A 22,705-nucleotide genomic window follows, 5' to 3' on the forward strand; every position below is an offset into this window, starting at 1 on the left:
CATTTCTTCTCAACATATATTTTTGTGATTATTCCAGTTAAGGTTCAAATTACAGGCAGTGCCCTGCATACCTCCTCCCAACAACCTTTAGTTGTGGGAATCACCAGTGGAAATGCCATTGAGTGTCATGTCAAATGTGTTACTCAAATTTATGATTGCACTGGACAGCAATTTTTTTAAAAGGTTTGCTTCCTGAAAAAAAAAATTGGATATTATGATAACAACTTCAAGTAGTATCATGTAAAAGGTTGGAAAACATTAAATTAACTTTTATTGAATTTAGCATGTATAATCACATCATGATACTGACACATTGTGTTAGTTTAACTGACTTAAAAATGTTTTGCCACTGATTTTCATTTTCATCTGATAACTCTCGTGTCAGTATCCAACAATGGTCGACCAACATTGATGGATTCTAGGTGCCTTGATACCTCTTTTCCAGGTCACAATGCTCTGGTGAAACCTTTCACCACGTTCATCACTGACCGCACCAAAATCAGCAGGGAAGGGAGTCCAAGTGTAAATGCAAAAACAAAATTCATTTTCAAAACCATAGTTTTGTATGCTTGAAGTAGACTTAAAATATGATAAGAAATCACAAAAATATAACTAATGGCAAATTTTTAAGGTGATTTTCGTGATCAGCAGCCAAAAATCCGTAAAATACATCCAAAATGTTCAGGAAGCAAAATGTTCCTTGGCCAGTGTTGGCAATTAAATCTACTGTGAGGTCAAAGCTTGGAAATGAGACGATTCAACTTGCATGAATCAAAAGATGTGAGCTTGCACTCTTAACATAGGGACTTGCAGCTGATGTTGTTTCCAGTTTTACGCACTGCCTGATCAGAAGCTACTGATGGGTATCTTGGAATTAGGACTGAAGATAACAGATGTAAACAGCAATGCTGCAGATTCTGTGGAGAGAGGAACGTTGCTTATCTTTCAGTTTAACTCCGTTACTCCCTTCACAGATGCTTCCTCACCTTCGAGGCATCCCTGGCATTTTCTGTCTCCAGTTCAGCTTTCCAGCATCTGCAGCGTTTTACTACCAGATGACAGTTGTGGAACTCGATCAGAGTTCTAAGTTGGAGAGCTGGGACGGCAGCTCTCTTGGACCAATGGATGAATACTTCACATTCAAGTTTTCCATTTGAATTGTGTCAGACTGTGATCATTAAATGTTTTTAGGATGAAGGATACAAGTCATTCAGCAAACATTCCAGGTTCTTTGTTGCTGCAATGATCTTTAAGAGAATGATCTTCACAGACATGATATTTTTGAATTCTTTTGTTTCCTTTCACCTGTCTTTCCTCATTTCAATTCTAGGGGCCAACACAAAGAAACAGGGCGATGATCTTGCTGATAATGATGGCAATGAAGATGAAGGTATTTTTTGGTGCTCGAAAATGGTGCATGAATGCAGAGCAGAAATTTTTGTACTTCTTGATTTTTAAGTTTCTTTTTTTGGGGAGATTTTTCAAGTGATAGTGTGCATGTTTCCTTGCACTCTTCTTAATTCTTTAGAGCATTTTTTGTGCAATATATGTATTTTAAAAGGGAATATGCATTCATGAAACAAAAGCTGGATCTCCAGGGAATAAAATCCATAGCATTTAGCAAAATGCAACCTTAGCATTTCATGGACTCATGAACTGGAGACATATTCCTCTCATACCCACACCTTGGATCTTCTTTTTTTTTGGCTATTTTCCTTCACATAAATGTTGATCCTCATTAGTTTCATCAAAAACATCTTCCTTCTTTCTACAACTGTCCAATGTATAGACAGGCTAATGATCATCTGCAAGTTCACTCTGAAGCATTAGTTAGGGTAAAAAAGCTCCCTGATCCTAATCAGTGAACTCCACCTTTTGTTTGCTGTTCTGCTAATATTGAGGTTGATTATGTGCTGGCTCATGTCCTCATTCAAAACAGTAATTTCTCTGATATTGTGTTGTTTTTCTAATTATCTAATGATAAATTGAAAGCAAAATTTGTTTTATTCCAATATGACTCCAAGTACCAGAACCTTTCTCCAGTTCGTGCATAAGGTGCATCAACAAAAATAAGAATGAATTAAAATGAAATTTTAATATCACATTTGCACAGGACTGCGTGTAATTAAAAGATGATTCACTACCAATAAATCTTTCATAATAAAGAACAAAGGCATATCAGGCCTTTTCCTAACCATAAATACTAGCAAGTGAAATGGAGACACAAGAATCCACTGACCCTGCAGTGACGATGCAGAGTCTCAGCCCGAAATATCGACTATCTCTTTCCCTCCACAGATGCTGCCTGACCCACTGAGTTCCTCCTACAGCGAGTTAAGTCTTTAATTTGGATTTAAACATTCAATATCGTGAGAGAGAAATCTCTCTGTTTGAACGTCTGTGAGAGAGAGAGAGAGAGAGAGAGAATGTATGTGTGTTTCTGTGGTAAAACTTCAATATCCAATAAACAATAATGGAGTGCTAATTGTATTTGCCATGATTGGGATATTGATGATATAATATTTCTCTGACTCCCCAATACACCCAACCTCCAGAGTAGTGTAATTAAATAGCGTACCATGACCTTTAATGACCTGTTTGGCACGGAACTGCTGGGATTAATAGTGTATGTCACTTGACCCTGCATGCTTTACTTGATCAAGTGCATAGCATGAAAAAAACAACAGATAGCTTCTTGTACAGATCCTTGAAAATATTATGTGGACTTCAACATCTGCAAAATCCATCAGCTTCTAATCTGAGATTAATAATGAAATGCAGGTATAGAGAAACACATCTTAAGTATTTAAAGGTTTTGTAATCTAGCTGAGTGAAAACTGCTTGAGCAGGCTGCAGTGGCTGAGAAGTATAATCATTTATCTCAGGGGAAAAGGTTATTGCGACAGACAATAAATCTCAACATGCAATTGGACCAAAAGATAGAGGAGAGGAAAGAGATGACTATAACGTCTTGTTGTCAATCCTGAGAGAGCAAGGTCCCCGAAGGAAATTGCATGTATAAATGTCTCTCAGAAATGTATCACACCTAACCCATCTGTACATATGGAAGATATGAGGCGAGTTTTGCTGGTCATGGTGCGTTCTGGGTCTTCTCAGTATGATGATGTAGTATCAGTTTCTCTCACGGTTTCACTTGTGGAAGGGAAGAGAAATTTGATGTTGCAGTGACCTTCAGGGATAATTTTCATCTTCACACATTGGGTGCTAAATAAGGCGAGTAAATCACTCATGCATTTTGAAGGGTGAAAATTACCCACCTTGTGTCTTAATCTCCAAAATGGTTATTTGCAATACAAATTATTTTTGGGAAAATAACTTCTAAAAATAGGAATACAGAGAATACAGAGTAAGCCTGAAATTTGCACCAAATTTATCTTTCAACTCGACACAATCCATTATGGGGCACACAAAATATAGTGTAATATAACTCTGTAATAGGCCCAGTCCCTGCACAGCAGTCATTGACCTAATAAAGGTGACTTGTTTATTATCTATCAATTAAAGTGCATGTTCGACCTTGCTAAGGCTTTATAGTGTGCTGTGTGAACTTCATCTCAGATGCTGATTAGAACGGTCACTCATAAAGGTAGAGATCAGATTCAGTTGCTAGTTTTCTGACAATTCCATGTCTCCTCATTTTAATCTTGCAGTGTCTCAATTTTAAAAAAAAATCCTAATAAATTCTGTACATTAGAATATGAGATACTTTAGCAAAATGTTAAAATTATTGGTGCTTTATAGGCATCCTTCATTGTCAAAAAGAAAATGTAAGGAATTTCAAGTTTTATAAATCCTGTGCCTCTTCATTACTGATTATGAAGTCCTTCTCAGGAAGTCTATGAGGCTGAGTTTCAGCCCACCATCTGAAAAAGATGAGCTCTTAGGTAGCTTTGTCAAAGGATAAAGCAAGGTGGGCTGTGAGAGAACAGCATATGAAACAGCATGTTTCCCAGGTAAGTAAAAGTCTGCATCTGTGAATGACAAAAGAGACAGCCAATAATGGAATTCCCTGTGCACTCCATCATTCATTCTGTTTAACAGTAATTGCTGTCTGTATGATATCCACAGTGGTTACTAAACCCTCGTCTCATTGTTCATACTCCTTCTACCCTTGCCTGTATTTTGTGTGACCACACTTTGGTATTCAATGTTTGTTGTGCATGTATAAAAACCATGAGAGCTTCCTGCAGACAAACACTGATGCCAGGTACCTAAGTGATGGGAGGTGGGGCAGTAATCCCAGAATACCAAATACAAATTGAGAACACAAACATCATTTCAGAGCTTTATTCAAAGGTAATTTAATTTTGTAACAGTGAAATCTAAAAAAGATAGACATGTTGCCAACCACAAATGGAAAATACAAAACTGGTTTATTCTCACCAGAAAATAAAGTATTTTACCCCCCCCTTTTCTCTTTACTGTAACTCAACTTTCTCTTCCACCATTCACTAATTTAGCAGGCCAACAACCACACTGAGACTAGTATCATAGAAAAATTTAGATTCAACTTTATCTTCACAGTGCCAGAACAATGTTTCTTCCGTCCTATCTGCACATTGCGAGACTAATCAACTGTGGGAGCAATAAGTAATTGAGAAATAATTGGGATCCGGGTAGCTGATCAGTTTGCAAAAGATCAGAATGGAATCAGAGAACTATAATTTCTTGCTTCTTAAAGGTTATTTTAAATTAGTTTGTGCAGACAATTCCTATTGGACAATGCCTGTCTTCAGAGACCATCAGGAATTCAAATTAATAAGATCTAAAATGAACGTTAAGATTCTAACCTGAAACACACCATTAGAAATTCAATATTTTACTTACAAATCATCCAAGCACCTTAATTATATTCTTTTCCACAACACATTTCAACAAATCTTGATTTTTGTTTTGGTCCTCTCCTTTGTGCTGGGTTTATCACTTTTTGTATTTAATATTTCTTTGCTCAGCTGAGATTTCCTCACAAAAATAGACCCATTCCTGCCGATCAATGCAAAACAATGTAGTTATGTAAAGACAAAGTGACCATATAGTTAAAGTTTTGAATAATGAGTGTTGTCTGTGGTAATTCTTTTGCAGAATTAATTTTAAGTTGCCAGCTATGGTGTACACACCTGATGATTGAAACAAAACTGTTTTAAGTTTTAGATCAATTATAAATGGAGGTTACATTATTTCTAAGACTGGGGAGTATTCTGATTAACTGCAGTATTACAGTACCACCAATCTCCAATACTAAATGCCACCACTAAAGAGATGAAAAACCAAATAAAACATGGAAAGTAACTGCTCTACTCAGATCTAGCAGAGTGACAATCCATTCACTGCCCACTGTAATTATCCATTGAACAGGGAACTAACCATAAGAGTGGACTACAGGATAAATTTCCTATTCCTTTAACTGGTGATTTGATGTCATTTGTCTTTATGATTTATTTTAGAGTTTTTTTACAAGCATCAAAAATTTACCACGCCACTCTTGATTTCCCATGTGCACTCATTGAACCGGAACTTAACACCTGGTATCTGTACTATGTCTGCTGGAACATTTACTTATACCTAATGATTGAGGTATATTGTTGCCCAATATTTATCATATGTTATTTTCCACTATTGCACATTTGTGCCTGGTGACTGCCCAATGATTGTCATGTTGTGTTGAATTGGTGCCTGGTGGATGCAGTCCTCCAGTACCCTGTGCTTATGGTACATTGGTGCTAGTTGCAGCCTTTTATTTGAACTCTGCAGATGTCCAGTGATCAAATGTATTCACATCCATGTTTGAAGAGAACTTGTTTTCATTATGATCAAAATCTGAGCTCAGTGTCACTTGGATTCCCTGTTATTTCTTCTTTTGCAGATATTCGTGACAGTGGGCCCAAGCCAGTTATGGTTTATATTCATGGAGGGTCATACATGGAAGGAACAGGAAATATGATTGATGGCAGCATATTGGCAAGCTATGGCAATGTCATTGTAATCACGCTCAACTATCGTGTTGGTGTCCTAGGTAAGAAAAAGCAAACCAGATTTTTTCTGATAACTTCAGACAATAAAGAAGATTATATGTTGATATGAATGATGTGGTAGCAGAAATGTTTTTGTTTCAAAAATTATGTGTTGCATGACAAAAAATGAAATCTATGTTGCCTCAAGAGTGACACAGATACATTAGTAACTTGTTTTTGAATGAAAAGGACTTCTAAAATTCTGTTTCATATTCTGGGAAATTGGGTTTGATAGCTGGTTGCAATGCTCCTACCCACTTCTGGAAACAGGCTTGAACCCAGCTCAATTTATAAGATATAGATATGAAACAGTTATGGATGTTCAGAGCCCTGCTCCTATTATGTGCTATTCAACAGAATGTTTCGTTACTGACAAATTCTGGTGCGTGCAAAATGCCAGTGTTTTTGAACATTTCCTGTGCCACTTAGTAAAACTAATTGGAATCTATGAGTTGCGGGGTAAAGCCTGCAAAAATATCAACTGATTTTTTTTTAGCAATATATTCAGAGAAGAGTTAATGTAATTGTTCCAAATTTAATTCTGCCATTGTCCTCCCAAACTAAGACAGGTTATACTTGCCCTAAAGCAAAAATTCTGTGGACTGGTTCTGGGAATGATGAGTTTGCTGTAGGAAGAGAGATTGATTAGACTTGCTTTACATTCTTTAGAGTTCAAAAGAATGAGAAGAGATAACATTGAAATGTATTGGATTCCAAAAGGTTATTGACAGATTGGATGGAAGGATAATGTTCCCCAGCTTAAGAAATTTAGAACTATTTAAGACTGAGATGAGGAGAAATTTCTTCACACAAAGGGTGGTTAATATTGGAATTCTATACCTGACAGGTCAAAATGGTTATTGATAATTTTCTAGATATTAAGGGAATCAATGGATATGGGGATAATGGAGGGAATTAACAGAAGGCAGAAAATCTCAAAAGGTTGAATAGGTTATTCGTTCTCCTATATTATGTTATGATTTATTATCTTGATTTCTGTAAAAAATCAGGGATGGTGAAACTGTCCAAAAATTACCTGTGAAGAAAAGGTCTCAGGTCAATAGGAATTAAAAATTGTAAGAACTGTGACATTCAGCAGGTCAGGCAACATCTGGTGAAAGAGAAACAGGTATGTTTTTTAGATAGACTTTGCATGATTTTACCGGTCTGAAGAATGTCCGACATCTCGGCATTGGTTGTTCACACATGAATGACAGTATACCAGAAGTGTGGTAAGTAAAGAGGCAAGACTTGCAATGCCAGTGCAGCAACGTCCTATTCATTCATTTTAGACTGCAAGCATTCTGGGAAGTTGACAAGGGGTCTAGGAGGTATGTATTCTGGGAAAATGGGAATAATTTCCTGGAACACACCATCTGTGTGAAAAACATAAGTGTTAATGTTTCAGGTCAAAGACCTTCCATCAGAATTGAGAAAGAGAAAAAACAAGTTAGTTTTAATTTGCAGAGAAGATGAGAGAGGGGTGAAGTGTGCAAAGAATATCTTTGATGGGTGAAGTTTGAGTTACCAAGATGATTCCAATGTTTATAAGGCCATCTGGTAAACAGATCAATGGGATATTAGAGAAAAGAAACAAAAGGACATATGGAAGCTGTGAAATGTAGGCCGGAGCTGTTGCTAAAATCTAAAGCCAATAGGAGAATGATGGAGATGCTCAGTAGATCAGAAAAACAGAGTTACTATGACAGACAGATAGCCTTTCAATAAATGGAAGCAGAAAAATAATTAGTCACTGAAATTATTGAATTCAACTTTGGGTGCTGAAAGCTGCAAGAGGGCCATATGGAAGGTGAGGCATGGGTCCCAGCAGAGCATTCACAACATGGACGTGGCTTTGTGAACTTTAGAGTCAACTCTAAAATTCTCAATGTCCAGCTGCTGTATTAATATTAGCAGTGAATAATATTTATCCACCTTGTTCGTGGGCTGCTATCACATTGGCTCCAATTTGTGATAGCCCACTGGAACTCTGAGTAACCAGGGCAAAGCAAAGGACAGCTGTGGGTTAACAAGCTATCTATTCATGATGACATTGTTTTTTTAAATTTAATTATGAAATATGCATATCTCTGGGAAGGCTAGACATGTATTGTCCATCCCTAATTGATTGTTATTGACAATGCAATTAAGAGCCAACCATACTTTTGAATCCAGAATGACACATGGGCTAGATTGAGTAAAGATGTCAGTTTTCCTTCCACAAAGGTCATTGGTATTTGTGAAAATGTGTTGATTATAATTATTATCAGTATTAAGATTACCTGTGCATTTCCAAGTTATGCAATTTTAACTTCTACTGTTGTAATTGTGGGATTCAAATGCATGCCTCTGCATTCTAGCCCACTATGCCACCATATCTAGAATTCAACCCCCAACAAGTGAAGATCATATATGAGACATGTTACCATTTGAAATGTAAGAGCATACCACCACCATGCTAAAGCAGTGCCTGTGCTTTGCTACCTGTGTAGCTCTGAAGGATACCCATGGTAGTTAGCAGAGCAGATATCAAATTTATGATGGTTCATTGCAGGCTGAGCAACCTTGCCACAAAATCCAGGTAACCTGGAAAGTTCCTATCTGCCCAGCCTGTTCCAACATTGCCACAGTAAATGCCTCACCACCCATAGTGGCACAGTAATGCCTCACAGTATCATTGGTTCAACCAATGAGGTGCATCTGTATGTTTTCTCTTGGTGTTTTGATGTGGTCCCAAATCCCAAAGACATGTGGGTTAGTAGGTTAATTTGTTACTGAGAATTTCTGCCTGTGTGCAGCTAAGTGGTAGAATGAAGGGAATGCTGAAGATAATGTGAGTATATATGTAATTGAATTAGCGCATGATTAACATATGAGTTTTTGATGACCAGCACAACTTGGTGAGCTGAAAGGTCAACTTCCATGCTGTATCTCTCTCTGTATCTCTATCTAATTCCTTTAAATAACTTAAATACCAGCCTGACGCAGCAATGTTTTGTGCTGCTTTCTTTAGCTTTAGAAGGTTTAAACATTAGGCTTCCCTGATCTGCTGCTGGCAATATTTGCCATTTCTGTCATCAAAACGATCATACCAGCAAAATGTAAAGCCATATGAAGGGATCAATCCCTAAAGCTAGATCCTTGGCCTTCTCATCGACATCCCCCCCTCCCCCCCAGTCAGTGTGGATCGGCAACATCACCTCCTCGTTGACTATCATAACAGGGGCATCCCAAGGCTGTGTACTTAGTCCCCTGCTCCATTCCCTGTACACCCATGACTACATAGCCAAGTGTGGCTCCAGTTCACATGATAATTTTGCTGATGGCACCACTGTTGTTGGCTGAATAACTGAAAATTACAGAATGAAGACTTAGAATCTGGTTGGGAGGTGCCAGAACAATAATTTTGCTCTCAGTGTCACCCAGGCCAAGAGCTTATTGTTTATTTTAGAAAGGGAAGCTTGAGGAGATTTGGCAAGTTGTTGTATATTCTCTGAAACTTCTACCAATGCACTGTGGAAAGCATACTGACTGGTTGCTTCATTGCATGGTTTGGTAATTCAAGTGCCAGGAATGCAGAGGGCTCCTCAAATAGCAAACATAGCCAAGTCCATTACTGCTCCAACTGTCCTCCTAATGAAGACATCCATGTGAGGCACTGCCTCAACCAGGCAGCCAACATCATAAAGAAACCCCATCACCCTGGACACAGCCTCTTCTCACTGCTATCTTTGAGAAGAAGATATGAATGCCTGAAGTCCAGCACTTTGAGGTCCAGAACAATTTCATTCCAATAGCCATCAGGCTTGACTCCAACACAACAAAGAGGAATGTCTGCACTGTTATAAAACTTCATTGCCACAATATTTTCTTGCCCCTGGTAACAATGAATATTTATTATCCATCTTTTGTCCTTATTATTTATTTTTAATTTCATTTAATGCATTTTAGTCATGTAGTTTTTTTTAAATCAAAGTACTTGTTTCGCATCAGCAGTGAAGAATTTTGGTACATTGTCCAATGTATATGACAATAAACTCCTTGTCATTATGAGTCTAAACTTCTCAGACTTTATTGCCTCTCTGTTACTATCACTGTATTCACAATCATATTTAAAAGTGGTTCAATATGAAATAAAAGGTCCAAAACAAATTTATTAATCAAATCATTGCATTTCATTGAATTGTCAGTGGCTCACCTTTTAGTGTTGGAATGTTGGAATGGGGGAAACCATTTGGAATGTTGGAATGGGGGAAACCATTTAACTGACTGGATGACGTGCAACAGCAAGGGGCCTGAAGATGTTATGAGCAAAGCTCATGAGTACTGAAACACTGAACGATCTCTAGTACCGTTGACACATTCTCAAGGTGTACCTCAATATGAGTATACTCTAAAAGGATAGTTTGCTTGGCTGTTGTGACATCCTGCAAGCCTGGTCAAACACTACTGTCTGCAGCCAAGATGGCTAAGCTTGGGTGAGAGAGAGATGGATTTGCACATATACCTTAATGTCGAAAGTCTGAGCTTCTGCAATGCCTACAGTATCCACAGATGATGTGGTTTTCTGATTTTGTACATTGATAAAGAAGAATATATCAGAACTGGCAACACTCTTAGCAAATTGAGTTGCTGCTGGAAATTATTCACTTTTAAATCTTCAATGGCACCAATTGTGCTGCTTGACATTGTGTCAAGTTTCCCAATGCCCCAAACATGACTGTGCATGCTCCCATCAATCCACATCTGTAATCTGCACCATTTACATCCATATTGCTACAGCCAAGCTTGACTGCTCCTTGCTAACTGAGACCTGTGCTACTTCTTCCCTCTGCCATGAATATAAAACAATGACACTGGAACTTAGAATGTCATCCAAATTATCTGCATTTTTACAATGTCAGTTTTGCCGTCAGTGTGAACTTGAGTGACAGTGTTTCTTCATCACTTGAATTAATCTTCTATCTTTTTCTTTCTCATCATTACTAAGCAAGAAGTGTTTAATTTCATTTAATGCATTTTAGAGTTCTTGACTTTGGAAAGTGTCATTTCATGGAAGAAGACGTGTATGATTAGATGATTGGATGTTTTGTAAAACAGAAGAGATCATGGGATAAGGAAAAATGGGATGTGAGTCAGAGGATAAGATATGAAGATAATTTAACTGCTATTATTTTAGCATTTGCCGCTTTCAGGAGAAGTGTATATGCGAATGTAAATAAGAGAACGCACGCGCACATACGCACACGCGCGCGCACACGCAAGCACACACACACGACAGAGATACATTTTTCCTATATTTTCCCGTGTTCCACAATTTTAAATATGTAATCAAACAATTTCACATGTAATTAAAGTGCGCATTCCAGATTTTATTCAAGGTTATTTGTGTACATTTTGGTTTGACCATGGAGAAATTACAGCAATTTTCACATATATATAGTTCCCCCCTTTCTGGGCACCATAATGTGGTGGACATTTGGCCTCACAGTAGTTTACAATTAATCAGGTATGTTTAATTGGTTCATTGGTGCACCTATAAGAGAGCTAGGCTTGCTTCTAAGCATTTGATCACCTTTGGAGTACGTAGTTGTCATTTATTTCAACAGGAAAACAGAGTTGTGCCATTGAAAATCAAATAAGCCATTATGAGGCTGACAAACAAGAAAAAAAACAGTAGGATACATCGCCCAAACCTTAGGATTACCAAATGAAATGTTTTGAACGTTATTAAGAAGAAAGATTGTACTGGTGAGCTCAGTAATCGCAAAAGGACAGGTGATGACTAGAAGAATTCTCATTATAATGAAGAAAAATCCCCAGACACCTGTCCGACAGATCAGAAATACTCTATAGTACGCAGGTGTGGATGTCCACAGAAGACTTCATGAACAGAAATACAGAGGCTACACTGCAAATGCAAACCACTAGTTAGCCCCAGAAACAGATTGGCCAGATTACAGTTTGCCAAAAAAGTATTCAAAAGAGCCTGTAGAATTCTGGGAAAAGGTCTTGTGGACAGATGAGACCAAGATTAATCTGTATCAGAGTGATGGCAAGAGCAAAGCATACCACTTCATCTGTGAAACATGGTGGTGGGGGTGTTATGACCTGGCAATGTATGGTTGCCATAGGTACTGGTGTATTTACCTTCATTGATGATGGAACTGCTAATGGCAGAGGCAAAATGAATTATAAGAAATAATTACTTAATTTTTCATGTAAAAGTCACCAATGAAATGGGACTAGAAAAGATATTATGTGATGGCAGATAAAACCATGCTCTGTAAGATGTTTGAGCAGAAATAGGCAATTTATCCCATCGTGCCTACCTTGCCATTCAATCATTACCTAATCCATTTTCCTACAGGTCTACTGTCCGGCCCTTTCCCCAAAACCTTTCATGCTATGGCTCATCAAGAACCTATCAAACTTTGCCTTAAATACACCAATGACTTGGCCTCCAGAACCACCTGTTTCAACAAATTCCACAGATTCACCACCCTCTAGCTAAAGACTTTCCTCCACATCTGTGTTCTGTAGATGTTCTTCAATTATGAAGTTGTGTCCACTTGTCCTAGACTCTCCCACCATGGGAAACAACCTTTTTACATCTACTCTGTTGATGCCCTTCAACATTCAAAATGTTTCAATGAGATCCTCCCTCATTTTACTCTATTCCAACAAGTATAGGCTAGGAGCTATCAAACAGTCCTCAGATGATAACCCTTACATTCCTGGAATCATCCTTGAGAACCTCCTCTGAATGCTCTCTAATGTCAGCACATCCATTCTTAAACAAGGAGCCCAAAACTCCAAGTGAGGACTCACCAGTGCCATATAAAACCTCAACATCACATCCCTGCTCATATATTCTATTCCTCTTGAAATGGAAACACGTTTCATGTGTTCTTCACCACCAATTCAACCTTCAAGTTTACCTTCAGGTTATCCTGTACGAGGACTCAGAAGCCTCTTTGCATCTGGGAATTTTCAACTTTTTCCCCATTTAGAAAATAGTCTCTCCATTTATTTCTTCCATTAAAGTGCACGACTAGAAATTTTCTAATATTATATTTCAATTCCCAATTCTCTGTCTATTCTTCTAATTGTCTACATCCTTCCACAGCCTAAAATTTCTACAGTCTATAATTTCCTTTCTGCTGCCTCTTGCCTTTCTTGAATTTCATGACATTTGCGATTTTCTAGTCCTCCGGGACCATGCCTGTCTCTGTTAACTCCTGAAAGATCATTGCCATGACTCCACAATCTCTACAGCTTCTTCTTTCAGTACCTGAGAGTGCAATCCATCTGGTCCGGGAAACTTATCCATCCTTAGACTATTCAGCTTTCTGAGTGCCTTCTCCCTTGAAATAATAAGTACTTTCACTTCCCTTCCCTGATGTCCTTGGACATCCAAAACATTACTGTCTTCCACAGTGAAGACTGATGCAGAATATTCATTTAGCTCCTCTGCCACCTCCTTGATTCCCATTATTATTTCTCCAGTGTCACTTTCTCCTGGTCCCATATCTACGCTCACCTCTCTTTTACTCCTTATATAATTGATGAAGCTTTTTGTATACTCTTTTGATATTATTTGCTTGCCTACTTTTATATTTCATGTTTTTCCTCTTTTTGAGGTTTTAGTTACCTTGAGCAAGTTTTTAAAAACTTCTCAATCTTATATCTTACCACTAATTTTTGTTTCCTTGAATGGCTTATCTTTTGCTTTTACGTGGGTTTTGATTTCCCTTGTCAGCCACAGTTGTGACATTTTCCATTTATTTAATTTTTTACATATGTATCTATCAGTGCCCCCTTTTAATCGACTTTGGCCAGTTCTTCTCTCATGTCACTATAATTCCCTTTACTCCACTGAAATACCAACACATCTGACTTTAGTTTCTCTGTTAAAACTCAAATTGAAATCCATCATATTGTGATCACTGCCCCCTAATTGTTCCTTTACCCAAAGCTCTCTAATCGCCTCTGGTGCATTGCACAACATCCATTCCAGTACAGCCGCTCCTCTAGTGGGCTCATCAACAAGCTGCTCTAAAAAGCCAACTCGTAGGCATTCCACAAATTCTTTCTCTTAAGAACTGGTTCAAACTTGGTTTTCCCAATCTACTAGCATGGTTAAAATCCCCTATAATTAATAACGCATTGCCCTTCCGACACCCCTTTTCTATTTGCTGCTGTATAATACTGGTATTTGAAAAGAATATTCAGCTTCTTCAGCCAAATATGGATGAAGTGTGCTCAGGTGCTGCTGGAAATCTGCAGGAACTTACAAGAAAACAGAGGATGCTGAGTGTTGGTTATACGATGGTAGACAAATTGCCAGGGACATTTATACATCTGAGCAAAATTACACCAGTGATACTAATGAGTCATGTGTAACATCTCTGTCAACAGGCAGCCTATATCAAGTCACATTTGAGAAATTAAATGTGAACAGGTGCACAGAGTTCTTCTGGGAACCAGTGACTAGATTAATGAAGACAAATTGTTTCAATTGGGGAGAGTATATCTCTGTTTAGGAGTACAGATTTTGGAGTAAGTTTGAACTTAACAGTAAAACATACTAAATAAAAGAATGTCTGGTACTTTGTGTGCAAGGATGTGGATCAGAATTGTACTTCTCAAGGACACAAAAATAGAAGTAGGATTTGGTTACCTTGCTCTTGATGCCGACCCTCTATTCAATCTACCTCAGTCCTCAATTCTTTATCTATGCCCAATCCCTATAATCCTCAGTCCCCCAGTCTTTCAAAAAATGATCTTTCACTTCATATACTTCAATTGAGCTAGTCTCTGCAAACCTCTGGGTAGAATATTCCAGAGATTCACTATCATCTGTAATATGAAATTTCTATGTGCTCAAGTTTTCAATATGCAGCCCCTTATCTTGTCCTGTCCTTTTGTTTGGTTCTCTCCCACTAATGAAAACATCCTATAATTTAACCCCTTAAAATTTTATTTGATTCACAACTTTTAGTCATCATTATTCAAAACTCCAAAGAGTACGGACATAACCAGTTTAGCCTCTCTTGATACCAATATCCTCTCAGGCTAGGATTAGCCTGGTCGATGTCTTTTTTGCTGCCTCTTATGCTACTATATAATTTCTGAGATGAGAACCAAAACTATGTGCAGTACTCCAAGTCTTCTTTCTTTGGCTTGGCTTCGCGGACGAAGATTTATGGAGGGGGTAAAAAGTCCACGTCAGCTGCAGGCTCGTTTGTGGCTGACAAGTCCGATGCGGGACAGGCAGACACGGTTGCAGCGGTTGCAGGGGAAAATTGGTTGGTTGGGGTTGGGTGTTGGGTTTTTCCTCCTTTGCCTTTTGTCAGTGAGGTGGGCTCTGCGGTCTTCTTCAAAGGAGGTTGCTGCCCGCCAAACTGTGAGGCGCCAAGATGCACGGTTTGAGGCGTTATCAGCCCACTGGCGGTGGTCAATGTGGCAGGCACCAAGAGATTTCTTTAGGCAGTCCTTGTACCCTTTCTTTGGTGCACCTCTGTCATGGTGGCCAGTGGAGAGCTCGCCATATAACACGATCTTGGGAAGGCGATGGTCCTCCATTCTGGAGACGTGACCCATCCAGCGCAGCTGGATCTTCAGCAGCGTGGACTCCAAGTATAGCCTTAGCAATACCCTGTACAATTGAAATAAAATCTTCCTCTTGCTAAACTCTATCCTCTTGTAATAAACATATTAACCCATGTGTCCTTTTAACTACCTGGTGTATCTTCCTGCCAGTGTCTGTTTCACTCATTTACAGCCACTTTCCATTAAAATAATAATCTACCTTTTCATTCCTCTTATTGAAGAGCATGGCCTTTAAAATTAAATGCCTGTTTGCTAAATTTTCACACAGTCACCCAATATAGCTCCATTTCATTGCATAGCCATACTTCATGAGAAGTTTTAGGAGATTTGGTACAACACAAAATGCTCTTGCAAATTTCTTCAGGTGTACCATGGAGAGCATTCTGACTGATTGCATCGCTGGTATGGAGGTGCCAATGCACAGAACAGGAAAAGACTACAAAGAGTTGTGAAATCTGCCAGCACCATCTTAGAAATCAGTCTTCACTCTATTAAGGATGTCTGAAAGAGGCAGTGTCATAAGAAAACAGCCTCTATCCTCAAGGACCCTCACCATCTTGGCCCTGCCGTCTTCTCACTGTTACCATCAGGTACAGGAGCCTGAAGACGAATACCCAGTGGTACAAAAGCAGCTTATTTCAGATTTCAGGTCAGATTCAGATTTATACAAACATGACATTGCATACAACCCTGAGATCCTTTTTCCTGCGGGCGAGGCAGAATTATCACTTATTGACAATGCAAAAAAAACTGACTCAATGTACATTTGTAAACAAATAAAGAACTGTAAATAAACTGACTGCAACACAGAGAAAAAAATCAATAATTTGCAAAAGTAAGTCCTAAAATTGGTTCCTGATTGAGTTTGTTGTTGAGGAGTCTGATTGTGGATGGGCAGCAGCTGTTCCTGAACCTGATGGTGCAAGTCTTGTGGCACCTGATGGTAGCAGTAAGAACAGAGTGTGTGCTGGGTGGTGTAGATCCTTGATAATTGTTGATGATGTCTGACAGCAGCATTCTCTGTAGATGTTCTCAATGGTGGGGAGGCTTTTAATCATGATGTCCTGGGCTGTGTCCACTACCTTTTGCATGGCTTTACACTCAGGGGCATTGGTGTCCCCATACCAGACCATGATGCAACTGGTCAGTACACTTTCCATCAAACATAGAACCTTAGAAAATTACAGCACAAAAAAAAGCCCCTTCAGCCCTTTTTTGCCTAGTTCCACCATCATTCTCAGGCTTCTCCTGACCAGCCATTGTTAAATCCAGTTCACTACTTCACCATAAATACCTAACTTTTGAACATTCCTGACTTACCTCCCATGTCGGACCTTGTCAAAGGCCTTACTATAGTCCATGTCGAGAATATCCACAGCCTATCCTTCATCAACATTCCTGGTAACTTCCTCGAAAAACTCTATAAGATTGGTTAAACATGACCTACCTCACACAAAGCCATGTTGAGTATCCCAAATCAGTTTCTGGCTATCCAAATAATTGTATATCTGATCTCTTTGAACATCTTCCAATAATTTACCTTCTTCTCATGTCAGGCTTACCAGCCTATAATATCCAGGGTTATTCTGGAGCCTTTTTTAAACAACAGAGCAATTTTCTCTGACACCACACCCATGGCTTAGGACATTTTAAATATTTCTGACAGAGCCTCTGCAATTTCTACACTAGCCTCCCTCAAGATCCAAGGGAATATCTTGTCAGGCCCTGGGGATATATCCACCCTTATTTGCTTTAAAATAGCAAGCACTTTATCCTCTTTAATCTGAATAGGTTCCATGACATCACTGCTTGTTTTCCTTATTTCTCCCAACTCTGAGCCTGTTTCCTGAGTGAATATTAATGAAAAAAAAAACATTTAAGATCTCCCCCATCTCTTTTGGCTCCAATTTTGTCCCATGCTATCCTTTTGTTCTTAATATACAGTATCTGTATAAACACTTAGGATTTTCCTTCACATTGTCTGCCAAAGCAACCTCATGTCTTCCTTTAGCCTTTATGATTTCTCTCTTGAGATTTTATTTGCATTTTCTATACTCCTCACGTTCCTCATTTGCTTCATGTTGCCTCTCTCTTCCAAACCAGATCCCCAATATCCCTAGAAAGCCAAGGTTCCCAATCCCTGTTAACCTTGCCTTTAATCCTGACAGGAACATTCAAACTCTGTACTCTCACAATTTCATCTTTGAAGGTCCTCCATTTGCCTCACACATCCTTGCACAAAAACAACTTATTTCAATCCACACATTCTAGATCCTTTCTCATTTCCTCAAATTGGCCTTTCTCCAATTTAGAATCTCAAACCAATGCGCAGACTTACCCTTCTCTATAATTAACATCTGTAGAAATTTGCCGGGTTTTCCAATGTCATGCCAAATCTCTGCGAACTCCTGATAAAGTAGAGGTGCTGACGTGCTTCTTCATGATGCCATTACTATGTTGGTTCCAGGAAAGAACCTATGAGATATTTGCTCCCAGGAACTTAAATTTGCTCACTCACTCTCTCTACCTCTCATTCCCCAATGATTATTGGATTGTATACCTTCATGAATGTTTTCCCTTCATGAAGTCAACCATCATCTCCTTGGTTTTGGTGACATTGAGTGTGAGTTTGATGTTGGTGCACCATTAAGCCAAGTTTTCAATCTCTTGACTAACCACCTCTTTTTTTACAACCCATTACTGTGGTATTTTCAGCATATTTGTAGATGGTATTATCGTACAGTCATAGCTGTAAAGCGTGTAGAGCACATAGCTAAGAATGCAGACCTGTGGTTTTCTGGCATTTATGGAGATTGTGGAGGAGATGTTCTTACCAATCCTTGCTGATGGTGGTCTGAAGTTGAGGAAATCCAGGTTTCAATTACACAGTGGGTGTTGAGTCCCAAGTGTTAGAGTTTGCTAATCAATTTTGAGGGAATAATGGTTTTAAATGCTAAACTGTAGTTAAAGACCAATTCAAATATCTGGGAATTACAATTAGTAAAATTTGTAAAAACTTATTGAAAGATAATTTATCAGTATTAGCTAACCAGACTAAAGAGTTATTATTGGGATGGTCACCCTTGTGCATGACAATGATTGGACTTATTAATGTAATTAAAATGAATATTTTACCTAATATTTGTATATGTTTCAATCTTTGCCAATTTTCATTCCAAAAAAAGTAGCTATGTTGGCCATTTTATGCTCCTCCTTACTCTTTTCCTTTTTTGAAATTTACAGACAATTCAATAATGAGACATGCACTGAGAATATGAGCACAATTTAGGAAATGTTTGGCTATCTTAATGTTTTTCTTGCTAGCCCTATTATAAGGAATAATCTTTTTCAACCTTTTATCTTGGATGCAGATTTTAGGGAATGGGTTGGATTGGGAATAAAAAGTTTTAAGTATTTATATATTTGAGGCAATTTCACTTCATTTGAACAATTAACAGTTAAATTCAGCCTTCCTAATAGACATTTTTTTAGATATCTACAAATAAGGCATTTTGTTCTGTCTAAATTCTCTAACATTCCTCAAATTCCCAATACTAATGTTCTTGATTATTTTTTGATTTAAAGTTTTCCCATGATGGATAGATAGCAATTATTTATAGCAATTTGATGGAGGTAAGAATATGTTCAGGGACAGGAATCAAGAATGAATGGGAATAAGATTTAAATACATAAATTTCAAATGAAAATTGAAGATGAAAACTGAGATAACACACTTGATCTGATTAATAATACTTCATTCTATGCACAGCATTGTTTAATACATTTTAAAGTTGTACACAGAATACATATGTCCAAAGTTAGATTATCTTGTTTTTATCCTGATGTTGGTCCACTATGTGACAAATGTAAAATTTCTGAGGTCTCTTTGTTTCTTAGGTTGTAGGAGTGTCCAGAACTACAAGAATATTGGGAACAATTCTTTAAAACTCTATCACAGATTTTTAGGATTAAATTAGAAACATGTCCTTTTATTGCTTTCTTTGGTTATTCTCTAGAATAGAGGATTTCCTTGAATTAATCTCAAAAAAGAATAGTAGGTTTTACTTCAGTGATGGCCAGACGAGCAATTTGGATAAGACGGAAAGACAGAAGAGCACAAACTCGTATGTAATGGTTACAGAATCTTATGTCTTGTTTGAGTTTGGAGAAAATTAGATATAATGTTAAAAAGATCATAATTGAATTTGACAAGATATGGGGCCCATTCATGTTCTATGATCATAATTTGATTACTTAGGCAGGGGTGCTGTGGGGGTTTTCTATCAGATGTCCAAGAGCTGATACTTAATTCTTTACAGTTTGTTTTGTGATACTGTGTTTAGTGGGAAGGGATAGATTAGTATGGATTTTTTCTCTTTTTTCTTTTGTTCTTATTTTTGGTTTTTTTTCTACAACTAAAAGAGATTGGTCTATTTAGATAATCACAATGTATATCTCAATATTAGAATATGAGGTGAAATTCTCAGGGATTTTTCACTTTTTTCGAGAATTATATAAGACTATGTATTATTTATGTATGACTCATATTCTATATTGCATTGTAGAAAAACGATATAATTAATTAATATCTAAGTGATATATACATGTAATATTTCTCTTTATCAAATTAATAAAAAATATTTTTAAAAGAAAAACAAATGCCAAACTGTAGTCAATAAAGAGCATCCTGATGTATGCATCTTTGCTGTCTGGGTGTTTCATGGCTTTGAGATAGCATCCGTTGTAGACATGTTGCTACGATAGGTGAATTGGAACTGATCCATGTCTCTGCTCAGACAGGAGCTGATATGCCTCAACACCAGCCTTCACTAATGATATGAGTGCCACTGATCGATAGTCATTTAGGCAGGTTACCACACCCTTCTTTGGCACTGGTACGAATGACAACTATTTGAAACAATTGGATACCATGCCCTGCTGGAGTGAGATGTTGAAGATATCCATGAATACATTGGCAAGTTGATCAGCACAGACTTTTAATACTTGGCCAGGTACTCTTTCCAGACCAGATGCTTTCCTCAGATTCACTCTCCCGAAGGCAGCACGCACGTCACCCTCAGTTATGGAGAAGAGAGGATCATTGGTGGACAGTAGTGGTTCTTCCTTGTTCTTACGGTGGAATCGAGCATAGAAGACATTGAGTTCATCTGAAAGTGAAGCTTTGTGTCTCCTCTGATCGGATTTGGGCTATTCATGTATATTGTAATTTAAACAATTCATTTTGATGCCACATGCAAGTTTTCTCTTCAAATCATTGTTCTTCATTCTCTTGAGCTTTAGAATTTCCTGCTGGTTCCAAAAAAATTTCTAATCCCCTGGACCACCATAAGTCTTTACTACTTTGCATGATCTACTTAACACTTCCCTTAACCTTTAAAACCTTTTAAAAAAAACATAAAAATTGATGGCACTGTTGGAGCAGCTGTAATGGCAGTGCTGCCACTGGTGGAGAAAGCAGGAAGTGGAGATTGAGTAGGTTGAACCGAAGTCTGTGAGGCTGCAGAGACTGTGGGAGTGCTAGAGGTGAATCCATGGACGCTCTTGTTTCTCTTATTATTGGGGGCACCAAGCAATGCTCATGGTGGTTCTTTGTCTGCCTTCATGGCAAGCAAAAGTATATCATGTATATTACAATTTTTTGTTATTACATGTGAACAAAAGGAACCTTTGAACCTCTTTGGTTACTAAGATTGTACTTTCTTTCTTGTGGCCTTCCTTTTTATAGCTATTGAGTGTTATGATTTAACTGTTTAAATATCTGCTCCCGCTCATCTGATTTATTTCCTACCTTATTTACCAATCTACTCTAGAAGAATCTACCTTCATAACATGATTATTGACCTTATTTAAATTGAAGACACTGGTTTGGACCTTTGAACAAGATTTCTCATTAATCTTCCCCTTAATATTCCTCCATTTTAACTAACATGGCAGGGCACAGCACATTCTATTGAATACAATTATTGCATTTTTGCCACACTGGAGAGTGGGAAGTAATAGGATTGCATGGCCTTACACTTAGTTGGAAGGGCAAATGGGGTATTTCCAAGAACTTTGGAAGCTGTATCTTGGTGCAGTGTTTAACCCTGCAACAATTTTCAAAACTCAGATTAAGAAAGCCATTTTACAACTTGGATGTATTGTTACCCAGTCTCTTTCACTCCAATTAAGATTATTGTGATAGCAAGAGAGACAAAAGCCACCACTGTCAAAAGATTTAAGAGCAAGATTGTTATGAATGTTTGTACACAGTGTTATTTCTGTTAACACGTGTAAGGAATTGATATGAACTGGAGCTTGCATATTGGTTTGAATGGATTTTTAATAAGTGCTCGACTGTGGATTACATATGATTTAATTGAAAGAAAAGAAAATAAAGGGAGACCTGACAGTTCAGGAATGAATTAGTAAATGGACATATTTGTCAGCTTGGGTGTTGTGCATGATCTGTTGATTCATAGGAAACTAAGCAGGAGTTAATCTCTTCCTGCTCTTTCCATAGGTTAATGATGATCAGACTGGATTAACAAACTGAAAATAAACAGCATTATGTGACTGAGTTTCAGGCAACATTTTTTGTGAAGTTCTAATTTCATATATTAATCCAAAGCCATAGATTTTAGTAAAAAGAAGAATTAAATGAATGGACTTCACAAATATTTTGAAAATGGAACAGCTAGTTATTAATTTTTGAAATCCTGAGTACAAAGGTTTTTCCTAAGTCGAGAATAAAATCAAAATGATTTCTCATGCTGGACCAAATGTGGGGTGATTTAGGGAAGGGAGTGTTATTGTGGTAAATAAAGAGCATTAATAGTTTTTCTTTGGAGTCTCTGTGTAAGCACTAATGAGCGGAAATGACAGCACAGATCTACTTGGATGAACCGACTATTAATCCAACACATCTGGCAACTGGAGGAGAATGTTCAAGGACACAATATAGGCTGTTCACTATTCATTTCCTCGAGAGGAAGCAATGGTTTGTTTGCCCACACAGAGATGTGAACAGTCACAGCCTGCTCTACTGCTGTGGGAAG

At 37.9% G+C, this 22,705-nt stretch overlaps 1 protein-coding gene across 4 annotated transcripts in view; it reads left to right on the top strand.

Annotated features, from left to right (window-relative positions):
• Positions 1-22,705, top strand: part of nlgn3a (neuroligin 3a) — a 401,317-nt gene that overhangs the window by 314,465 nt on the left and 64,147 nt on the right. For 2 of the 4 annotated variants that reach the window (XM_069893055.1, XM_069893053.1), the window contains 2 exons: positions 1,331-1,390; positions 5,885-6,034. In XM_069893055.1, the coding sequence (XP_069749156.1) occupies positions 1,331-1,390; positions 5,885-6,034 (210 nt within the window). The remainder of the gene's footprint in view (positions 1-1,330; positions 1,391-5,884; positions 6,035-22,705) is intronic. The other 2 variants (XM_069893052.1, XM_069893054.1) reach the window with 1 other exon arrangement.

This window comes from Narcine bancroftii, chromosome 8 (assembly GCF_036971445.1).
Source record: "Narcine bancroftii isolate sNarBan1 chromosome 8, sNarBan1.hap1, whole genome shotgun sequence".
Taxonomy (NCBI): Eukaryota; Metazoa; Chordata; class Chondrichthyes; order Torpediniformes; family Narcinidae; genus Narcine; species Narcine bancroftii.